The sequence below is a fragment of the Galeopterus variegatus genome, unplaced genomic scaffold, assembly GCF_000696425.1.
Source record: "Galeopterus variegatus unplaced genomic scaffold, G_variegatus-3.0.2 Scaffold12627, whole genome shotgun sequence".
Classification (NCBI taxonomy): Eukaryota; Metazoa; Chordata; class Mammalia; order Dermoptera; family Cynocephalidae; genus Galeopterus; species Galeopterus variegatus.
The window spans coordinates 5547-17506 of NW_007738738.1; the positions used below are offsets into that span (position 1 = coordinate 5547).

At 42.3% G+C, this 11960-nt stretch overlaps 1 protein-coding gene across 1 annotated transcript in view; it reads right to left on the bottom strand.

Annotated features, from left to right (window-relative positions):
* Positions 1-11960, bottom strand: part of LOC103581238 (actin-binding LIM protein 1-like) — a gene marked incomplete at both ends in the record, with an annotated part of 30514 nt that overhangs the window by 2239 nt on the left and 16315 nt on the right. The window contains one exon of the mRNA XM_008563124.1: positions 245-371. Coding sequence (XP_008561346.1) covers positions 245-371 — 127 coding nt within the window. The remainder of the gene's footprint in view (positions 1-244; positions 372-11960) is intronic.

An 11960-nucleotide genomic window follows, 5' to 3' on the forward strand; every position in this document is an offset into this window, starting at 1 on the left:
CAGACCGGTTCCCGCTCACTGGCTGAGCGAGGTGCAGGCGCAACACCGAAGGTTGCGATCCGTTGCCGGACACGAAAAAAGACAAAAAAAAAAAGTTTTACAGCAAAAGGTTCATACTGGCTGCAGGATGTGAATGTGTTTTAGCACGCTTGACGCTGCAGCAGGGTTCCTGAGAGCAGGGCCTCCCGAGCGCCCCCGGGGCCTGTCCCCGATTGAAGGGTCCACACCCTACGCCCAGTCTTACTTGCTGATGTACTCCCCGGTGAGGACCTTCCCGCAGGACTTGCATTTAAAGCACCCCAAGTGCCACTGCTTATCCAGCGCCAGCAGCGCCTGCCCGTTCTTGATATCTCGTCCGCAGCCAGCACAATCTGGAAAAGAGCAGCAGCCCGCAGTCAATCCACGTGTGCTTGGCTAAATCCAAGCGTGTGGGCCGACTCCACCCCACTGTGCGCCCATCACACACTCAGTCAATATTTACTTAAACACAGTTTCATTCCATTTCCTTTCCCTGCACAAAATCTTTCCCGGCAGAGTCTCATGGGCCACACCCTCCCACAGCATGGAAGCCTCATGAACCTCAGTGCATCTTAATGGGATAAATGTCCTTCACCCTCTTAGCTCCTTGGGAGGTATTCAAGTACCCTCTGATCTCCAGCTGGCCCAGAGAATATTTAATTACAGCATCTTGGCTGTGATTTTAAGAAAGCACTCACAGGCCTTCATTAATTGAGGGCACGTGTGAATAGCTAAGCAGCTCATTCTGCCACCTCCCTTCACACTATATACGTGATTCCTGGAATGCTGCCCATGAATCTCATTTTTGTAAATGGGACTCTACCTCCTTATCAACCTAGACCAGCCTTTCAAAGATTCGTGATCATCAATTAAATGGTTCTTAATTCCTTAGCTTTAAATTCGCCTTGGAGGCTCCTGAAAAGAAGAAAAAGGAGGTAATGATAAAAAAAAAAATGTGGGCACTGGAATTAGGTGGCCTGATCTCCTGAACCCCAGCTCAACTTCCTGTTGTCTGGTGATGCACCCAAGGCAAGTCATATCTCCTTTCTAAACTTTGGTTTCCTCATAGGGAAGTGGGGATGTCAGCACCTGTCTCAAGACTGTGATGAGAATTCAGTGAAATAATAGACTTAACACAGTGGTTGACACACTGGCATTGGCTCTATAAACATCTGCTATTATTATAATTGCCATTATTATTCTGATTATTAAATACTTCATTGTGTTAGGGAAATTGAGTATTCAGAAAAACCCAGAAGAATGTAAATTGGTGCATCCTTTTTGGAAAGTAACAAACATCTACAAACATTCAAGATCGATGTACCTGAGCAAATGAAAGCAAGCCACCACAGGCAGGTTGGCCATGATGTCCCCAACTGACCACACAAAACACTCATAGAATAAAGCCATGTCCACGCAAGACCACTCAGTGGCCAGGTTTGGAACAAGAGAGATAAGGCCACTTGGTACACAAAGTAGTTGAACACCCCCCTCTTCTGACCACATCAGTGATTGTTGCTTCATTACTAATGACACTTCGAGCCCAATTTTAACTCTGTCCTCCTAGAAAAGCCTAAGATACCCAAACATCAGCCTGCTGCAGCTTCTTGACCACACCTAACCCAGAACTGCTCCTGCTCCTTTGAATCCTCCCTAAAACCACCCAGCGCAAGCCCACATCCTATAAAAACTCCTCAAAACCCCTTCCAGAAATGGCTCAGTCTCTCTGGTTTTCTCCCTGGCTGCAACTTGTTAAATAAATTTGACTTTTCTTTTTCTTTTTTTTTTAAACTACATGTGTGTTTCTCGTGATCTTCATCAATGGGTGCTAACATTCCCTGAGACCCAGGAAATTTCATGCCTAAGATTTTACTCTACAAATATACTTGCAAAAGGCTGTGTGTGTGTATGTGCGTGTTCTCTGCAGCATTTTTGCAACAAAAACTGAAAATAGCCTATATGGATATCAATAAGCAACTAAATTAATTATGGTGTAGCCAATAATGGAATATTGCTTGCTGTTAAAAAGAATGAGGTATATTTGTGTGCTAACATGGAAAGATATTTAAAATAGGTCTAGTAAAAAAAAAAAAAGCACATTGTAGAACAGTGTGCATAGCATAAGCTCATTCACAGAAAAATAGTAAAGAAAAGGGTATGTGTGTTCCTTTCCCAGAATAGAACATTTCTGGGAAAAAACATAAGTCCTCAAGAAACTTCTCACTGTGGAGGACGACTTTACTTTTTACTTCACACCCTCTGTGTTGTTTGAATTCAACCATGAGAATGAGAAAAAATTAAGTAAATATTTATAAAGTTAAAAAATATAAGTACTGAACACTGAAGATTAGAATTTCTTAAAGGATAGCCCATTATAAACTGAATGTGTATTAAATGGTCACATGTATTAAGCATTTTTTTTGAAAGGCTGGAGTTTATATGCATCTCCTCTCACCAAAAATCTTATAAAAGGAGTCTTATAAACTATATTTGGTAGTTTACAATAAAGATAAAAATGAAAGGACATGATATTTGTTTAAAAACAATTTTTAAAGGATAGGAGCACAGTATGAACTTAAGATACATTAAGTTTTAAAAATTAGACTATTTTTAGAGCAGCTTTAGATTCACAGCAAAATTGAGCAGAAGGTACAGGGATTTCCCGTATCCCGACTTCCCCGACAGGCAGAGCCTCCCCCGTTATCAACATTCCCCAGAGTGGAACATTTGTGACAACAGATGAACCTACACAGCCACATCATCATCGCCCAGAGTCCACAGTTCACATTTGGGTTCAGTGTTGGTGTTAGGCTTTCTAGGAGTCTGGACAAATTTATAATATGTACCCACTATTACACTATCTTACAGAGGGTTTCACTGCCCTAAAAATCCTCTGTGCCCTGCCTGTTCCTCTCTCCCTGCCTTCTGCCCCTGGAAACCACTTTTTACCATCTCCATACTTTTTTCTTTTCCAGGATGAAATGGACAGTTTTTAATCCAAGTCGAACTGAAAATTTTTCTTTATTCCACTGATTCGATAACTCCCACCAGGTGGCAGCAAAGATTTAAATAATGAGGAAGATGCTGGGTAACATTTTTTTTTTTAAAGCAGATAATAAACTTTAGAGATGGCTTTTCAATTCTACAAATGAAGACAGCTGGGCTCAGGGAGGGGACAGGGTTGCTCGTGGTCTCCCTGCTACACCAGCAGTGAGGGCTAGGGAGATGGATGGTGTGGGGAAAGAGAAAGCACAGACTGGTGTCAGGAAGATTTGGGCAAGTTACTCTCTCTGAACCCTCATTTCTTCATCTGTGAAATGCTGACAGTAATACCCAATTCCTAGGTTGCTAAGAGGAAGAAAAAAGATCATGCATTATAAAGAGATTTGCATAACACAAAGCTTAGTACATGTTAGCCACTCAATATGGTTCCCCTTTCCTTGGTTAGGGACAGAGCTAGGAGTAGGAACCAGGTTTCTTGACTCTAAGGCTCTTTTTACAAGCAACTCACTGCCTGGACATTCCAGGGCTATGAAAGAAGTTAAGACACAATTTGAGAACCACCGCCACCACTATGATCACTCTGCACTGAAGACTTTCTGTGAATCAGTCACCATGTACAGGCTTTGTAAACATGGTACCATTCAGTCTTCACAGTCATTCTAGTCAAAGTGTCTTGCATTCTGGAAGCCCTCTGACCTCACAGATCACGTCTGTACTACTCAGCCCCTCCACATCCTGCACAGTGGCTCATGAAGGGCAGACATTCTGTCTGACTTTGATAATATCTTACAGAGAAACATTCAACGAATGCTGAATGTTTAAAGCCAGCCAGCTGGTAAAGTTGGGCTGGAAGTAGAGGCTGGAGTTAAGCATTCTCATCCAAACATTAAGACACAAATCAAGCAAATCAACTAAGACTGCCCCCTAGATAAGAGAATACATACCAGCCCCCATCAGCTGACCCAGAGTATTCTGGTATATTCCACAGAGGTGTATTCCTCTCTGGACAAAGCCATGGTCATCTTCTCTTAAGCCTGACATCATGCTGGGAAAGTGGAAAAGATGCAGAGACAAAAGATTTGTGCTAGACTGTTCAGTCCTTGCACGCTCACCTCAACTAAGCTCTCTTATAAAGACCAAAATGTCCTACTCTCTATCTTCATGTTTTTCAGCTGCTGAGAAAATTGTTTCCACATCACTGAAGCAGCTGCTGATAAATATAGAAAGCTGGTGATTGGCACTGGAATTATTGCCGAAGTTAGAAATAGGTGAACATGGAGAAGCGCTGTGGAAATAAAACTCACTAGCAATTCACGTCCTCTACCAAGAAAAAATAACGGCCAAATGTGAAAAAAGAAAAAAAAAAAATCTTAAACAGGTTGCCCCAAATCCTTTACTCTTGGCACCAAGAGCCAGAGAAAAGCGGGGGTTTGGATACTCGTGTCCGAGTACACACCTGGTTCCATATATATATCGTTTTGTTCAAAGGCAATAAGTAACTGTAACAATAGGGATCCTGCCTGTATCATTAAAACATTTAACTGTGTTTGGCATAGGGCCATGGACACCTGGGCTCTAAGTATTGAAGAAGAGTATATATAACTCTTGGGAAGGAAGTCAGTGTTCCCAGGCTAAGAGAGATGTCATCACTTGGGCAGCAGCACTGAAGGTCCTGTTGGCCTGGATACCTATGTTCTCCTTGAGAACTATTTCTACCTTCCTGGAATTTCCCATCTGGGAAGAGTAAGGGCCAAAAAGATGTCTTACTCTCTGAAGATGCCTCTCTGGAAAAGAAGGCTGAGGACACAGAGCTATGGAAAAGAGAACTGTGTGGTGGCTAAATTCCCATTCATCCCAGCCTTCCCAGGCCTGCGAGCTTCAGACGTGCATGGAGTCAGTCATTCATGAGGGTGGTAACTGCTATTCAGAGCACCTACCACCTAGGATCAGAGCTTCCAGAATATGGAATGGGACTTTTCCTAGTCTCTCAGAATTTTTGGCTAAGGCCTCAGAGCTGAGGACGATGGTGACAAGTATTCTATCTTCCAAGGAAAGGTGCAGGACTTGTCAAAAAAGGCTAGAATCTACCTGATGACTATCAGCCCCTATTCTCTACCTACCTTGTTAATCAGCAATTTGAAATGAGACAGAGGAGAGTGGGCACGGAGCTGTCCACACCGCAGGAGTGTGTGTTCCCCTCTCCTCTGCTGTGAGAGGGATTGGAGGGCCCTGTAAGAAGACAGAGGGCAGACCAGCCTTCCTCCCCCCACCTAGATGTCTACTGAGTGGGGAAGCTCAGGCCTAGTGCTGCCGTGAGATCCAAGAGAAGCTATTTTTTCTTTTTAAAGGATTTTATTTTTTAATCGAAACATATTGACTGTACATATTTATGGCATACAGAGTTATATTTCAATACATGCATATGATACGTGATGATCAAAATAGGGTAATTAGCATATTCATCATCACGAAACTATCATTTCTTTTGCTGAGAATATTTAATCTCTTCTAGTCATTTGAGAATGTACAATAAGTTATTAATCGCAGATGCCTAGCACTACTGTACACCACTAGAATGTATTTTTCCTACCCATCTGTAATTTTGTGTGCATTAACCAACCTTTCCTTTTCCCCCTTCTCCTTCCCAGCCTCTAGTAACCACAATTCTACTCAGAGAGAAGCTTTTTTTTTTTTTTTTTTATCCTCTTTGTCTTTTTTACTGACCAGTAACGGGATTGCAACCCTCGGTGTCGCACCCGCACCGGGGACCGGCAACGGGATCGCAACCCTCAGTGTTGCGCCCGCACCGCGCTCAGCCAGTGAGCGGGAACCGGTCTCCACATGGGATCCGAACCCTCGGCGAGAGCGCCGCCGCGCTCCTAAGCGGCGCACTCTCCAGTGCGCCACCGGGCCGGCCCAAAGAGAAGCTTTTGATATTAGAATCCTTGGGACAAATTGATTTGAATGTCCTGGAGCTTGAAAGCATTCATGAACAAAATGTCTGCAGCCTGCTGAATTTGGAAGGCAGGAAGCTGGCTGGAGCTGCCCTTGATGGCAGATGACAGAGAAGACAGAAGGGGTGGCATGAGCTTCCCCTGTTTGGCTCACTAGGGATGCGTGAGTGTCTTACAGATATCTACGTCCAAGCATCTTGAGTGAACCCACCTGAGAAAGGTGCCTGCTGAGGGTGGGGAGCTTCATTAGTAAGAGACTATGAGGAGACCAGGATGGAGCAGGCCTGAGTGTTGGGAAGTGGGAGAGGGTGGGTTGCAAGAGGTTAGCCAGAAATTGTACGCTTCTGTCAAGAAACATAACACGTGCTGCCCACCCCCACCCCTCCCTTCCCACGTTTCCAGCCAGTGTCAGCGGAAAGAGAGCCATGTTTATGCCAGAGTTGTAACACCTGTCCCATCTGCTGCCAACCCCCCTCCCCTGCCTGGGCCCCAAAGGACAGGAAGGAGGTAAAGGAGGAGGCTGTGCCTCCCCGCTTCCTTACTGCAGGTCCCAACCTGGGTCAGGCTGAGCTGGGAAAAGATGTCGTTCTGATATGGACATTGAGAAGAGAGATTTCAATTGGAATGGACTTTGAAGAGTTGTCAGTGTCCAGAAAGCTATGGGATCTGCCTAAGATATTATTAAGGGTAGAAAAGGGAAAATAAGACTTCATTTTTTTCTCCCCCATGTGTTTTGGCCTATTCTATAAACTCATTGGGCAACTCACAGCAGTTAAGGACTTTGGAGTCAGAGAGACCTGGAGTCAAATTCCAGCTCTGACACTGAATTGAGGGATCCTGGGCAAGCTAGGTGCTATGGGGTCACATGTGTCCCCCTGAAAGTTCATGTATTGGAAACTTGATCTCCATAGAAACGGTGTTAAAAGGATGGGAAATCCAGTTATGGTACTTGAAAGGTGTGGCCTTTGATAGATGACTGGATCACGAGGACTGTGCCCTTGTGAATGGGTTAATCCAATCGTGGAGTAATGGGTTATCATGCGCACCATTCCAATGACTTCTAAGGACAGTGAGTGAGAAGATTAGCTCTCTCTTGCTCGTGCCATTTTCTTGCCATGTGATTCCCTGGTTGCCAGTGGCCCCTGTGAAGAGTTCCCACCCAGAAGGAGCCCTCACCACATGTGCCTCCTGGACTGCTTCTAAAACTGTAAGAAATAAATTTCATTTCTTTATAAATTACCCAGTTTCGGGTATTCTCTTATAAGCAACAGAAATGGACTAACACAGTAGGCAACCACTGGGCTTCAGTTTCCTCATCTGTGAAATGGGCAGGTTAACAACATCCACCTTCCCAGGCAGGTGTGAGGATTAGAGAGTATAGGCGTAATTGCCAACCTGCATTTCAGGTACACCATAAATGCTCAATGTCTCTGCTGTCCTGACACCTGCAATAATCTAATACAATGTCCCTTTCATCTTCCCCTTAAAAAAAAAAAGGCCCATTGTCAGCCTCTGGGAAAAGCCTTTTTGTTTTTCATTAGTTTCATAATCATCATCATAACATTAACGTCTCATGTTATGCAGCTTTGAACTTTTTTTTCCTCAAGACGACAATATAATTTATTACTTGAAAAGCAGCCATAAGTTTAATTATATTTATTCTGAACTTTTGAAAGGTCTTGTTATCTCAGTCCACCCAAGAACTACCATTAACCTGGAGAATAGGGATTACCTGCATTTTACAAACCATTGCAAGTCAGGGGGACCTTGTAGACCATTTCATGCAAATGTTTCATTTTACACAGAGGAAACTGAGGCCCAGAGTGGGCCCAGGCTTTGCCCAACGTCCTATAGCTAAACAGTACCCAATTAACTGCAGAGCCCAAGTCTTTGCAACCACACGCAAACCCAAGACTTAAAGATTGTAGGACTTCTCTGAGTTTAAACTTCCAATCATGGGTTTGTTTCTATGTTTACTACCTCTTCTGCTGTAACTGGGCAAAAATAGCCACTATGAAATGGGAGCATAAGGTGTTCACTCAAAGGTAAAGGCTCCATAAATACAGAATTATTGTCAGAATAATGTAAACCATAAAAAAAAGACTAGTGAGAAACTTTACTCATCTAATCAATGGTTGCAGAGACACTGAGATGTTATAAAATGTCCATAGTGATTTTGAGACAGCTCAGAGCATGCTCTTCCTTTACTGTAAAATTTTTTAAATTAAGAATTTTTAAAAATCAATTTTCAGTATTAAAGCTTTTGCCCAGATATGTTCCAGAAAATTTACAATAAGAATAATAAAAAAGCAGTATTTATCATAAACAAAATTACCATGTAAGTTCACGGCAATACACGTGGATGAAAAATAAACAGAAACAAAATCATGTCAGATTTAGGTTATTAATAGAAAGTGGAATAAGACTTTGGAGACTTTACAAAATATCCTTTTAATAGACTGTTAACTAGAAGTACTTTAATTCTGGCCCAGACTCAAGGTAAGGAACTTCAAGAAAAAAAACAAATTTAAGTTCCAGGGTTTGACTAACTTGAGGTCTTGAATTTAATGACACTGGATCCTGTCATTCAATTGTTCCTACAGCATATGGATTTCCCAAACTTGTGTGATAAAGGGTGAAGGCAGAATGTGAGAGAATACTTGTTCTATCCAAAAGAGAAAGAAGGGACAAAGAAGAAGAGTGACTTGAACACAGATCAGATTCTGTTAGGTTAACAAGCTGCCTTCAACATTGAGCCTTCGACAGATATCAGATCAGCCTCTGACACATGGATTCCTTCATGGCGATCACTTTTTGGATGCACGTGGTGACTGTCCACTTTATACAGGACAGATAGTTCTAGTTTGCTAGGGTTCCATCCCTCTATGGGTCTAAGTATCCACTGCCACCTGTTCTCATGCTTGAACTGACCACATGCATCAATGTTACCAGCCTGCCTTTTGCGGGCCCTTGAGTTTGCAACACGTGGATTAAAAATCCAGACTTTCCTTATGTTACTTTTATAAGACCTGGCCTACAGTTTTAACATCTTTAAGGTATAAAGGATTATTTTATATTTATATATTATTTTATATTTTATGTTTTATTATTTTATGTTGTATATTTTCAAATATGGGTATTTGAAAGCCTTCCCTTGATCAAAAAGGCCCCATCATTAGTAGTGATAAGAATTTCAGTCCAGCAAGCAGATACTGTTGAATGTTGACCTTAATCTCCATCCAGGCCATTCAGTGTTGCCAGTTCCCTAATCAGATACCTATGAGTTGACAAATATTGACTGGCCACAGTCCATGTTTTTTATTTAAACCAAGGCACTGAAATGAGTCCACAATTTTCTTTATTTAGCATGGCGTGGCAAATACCACAGGCATGAGGTCAACATAGTAGAATTATTTTTAAAAGCACTTTAAAAATTCTATAACTCTATATGGCCATTAGCCAGAAAAGCACTATGAGGTCAGAAGACAAATTGCTGGTTAGAAGAATCAGAACTTTCATGTAGGTGCAATGTATTCCCGCTCTATGGAAAAGAGGGTTTCAGATTCACTAAAAATGACCCAGAATGATTTTGAAAGGCTTATGTGGTGCCTGAGTATGTAACCTTGAACTAGAATTTCCATAATCACCCATGTCCTTACTTAGGTCAGTTGCTCACTTTGCTGTCTTGATGGCCACGATGGAAACATTGCAAGCCAGAGCAGCCTCTGAAGTGCTATTTTAAGTGTAGGTTCTTGTTGTCTTTGGAAAACAATACTGCACAACGAGCAAGCTTTCATGGGCCAGAATAGCAACAGATTGTCAGCCTTCATCAGGAAAGCTGAAGGCAGCCCCATTGCAGCCATTCTCCAAGTCGCTGTGATCTAATACTTGGCAATAAATCCCATCTCTCCTCTTTTTAAAATACATACTTTAAGAGTTTTAGTTACTTTGGTCATAAATAGTTTTCGCAAATAGAGACCATGTATACATTTCAAATTTCCAGTTCTAATCCCCAAACCAGTGCCCACAGAATTCAGTTAAGAGCATTATGGATCCTCAAGAGCAAGAAGCCCTCTCCTTTAGACAGCACTGGGTGTGTTTTTTCCTCTTATTCATGACCAGCATCTGCACAGTAAGTTAAAAGGAGTCAGATTGTTTGCCTTTTCTCTTAATTAACTAATTAAGAACTTATTAAGCAGGAATACCATGACTAATGCTCCTAGGCATAATGGTGAACACCAAAGAAATTGAAGACAGCTTATTATGGACTGGATACCAACCAAGATCCATACCCCCAGGAGCATCAGAGTTGAGAGTCTGAGAATTTCTGCTAATTACATTTGGAGGATGGCTTTGAATGGCCTGGAAAACTGCCACTGCATTCAGAACTGGACTCGATAATTCATTCTGATGAGCCTATGAAGGCTGAATTTCTCGTGGCCTGCTTAGAACAGGGCAGATGATGTGGGTGCCATTCACACAGTAAGTATGCCAGATATTTGAGAAGAACAAGTACTTTGGAAAGGATATTAAAAACTGGTTAGGAGCTGAGAAATTTAATATCTGCTTAAAGACAATGTCCACTGCCTTGCCTAAAAATCTCTTGAACAGCCACTCTTCCATTTCCGTGAACACTAGATAAAAATAGTAACATGACTGCATTTCCTGGGAATGTAATGGAGATTCTTTGATGGGAAATAAAAAATGTTAGCATAAAACACTAATACTATTTTGTCACTTGCTCCAACTTTCAGGTTTAAGGTTTTGTCAAAGAGAACCATGTGTGTGCGTGTGTGCGTACATGCACATTTTCAGAACTTTCAGAGGAGATGCTACATGAATGGAACAAACCGTGATCCTAGTAAGTACACTTATAACTTCAAAATTCCCGACCAACCATTTCAAAAGTCCAGCTGGTAGGGGACAGGCCCAGAGGAACACTGATTTCAGTCCCTTCTCCATTTGTTCCATGTAGTTGCTCAATATCATTTCTGATGATGCAAACATTATAGAGATGTGTCAAAGATCAAAAGTAGGATCCTCTTTTGCCTGAAAATGCCACCTGTACAGCAAGAGGAAGACGGGAAGCTATGAAAACAAACGATGCAAACATTATAGAGATGTGTCAAAGATCAAAAGTAGGATTCTCTTTTGCCTGAAAATGCCACCTGTACAGCAAGAGGAAGACGGGAAGCTATGAAAACAAACCCAAGCACAACCCAATCATGGGATGCTCTTAGAAAAGGCTATGGTCACATGGCAAACTCAAGGATACTGGTTTCCAACCTGCATAAAAAGTTCTGGCCATGGCTTTAGTGAATAGGGTGTGCTTGCCAGGGGGTCTCCCTTAAGACAAGATAAGTGACCACTCACCTAGCACATGGCTCTCCCAGAACTTCTCTGGGGGCTTGGTAAAGTTCTTTCTGCTTGTAATGTATAATCCAGACATGCCTTGCAACTGCCATCCCTCAAAAGGGCAATTTTATATATCCTTCTACAGGAAGAGAGAGCCAATGAGTCTGAAGCTCAAAGCCTGTGTCCTCAGCACTGTTGATATCCTTTTTTCTAGAGTCTGAAAAGTTTGGGGGCAAACTTCCACCAGCAGGTTGAACAATGACCATGTAGTCCTTTGCTCAAGTTATAGCCAGCAATAGAGGAAGAAAAGGGTTAGAAAAAGGGAAGGACCAAAGAGTGGGAGAGGGAGCAAACAAGAGAGGAAGAAAGGACCCCAGAGATATACTCTGCTACCTGCAATAGCCCAAGGCCATTCAATGGTGCCCACGCCATAGCCTGCCACACTGTGAACTCTAGTGGACACCAGCCCAGTAATTTCCGGGAGATGTTTGGAAAATTGGCAGCCACTGCTTTTGAGATTTGGGATGGTCCTTAGCAAACCTCCCTTAAAACTGTACCAAGACCCAAAAGATTAAAAGTATTCAGACAAATATTAGTACATGAATGTCCATCACAGCACCATTCATAATC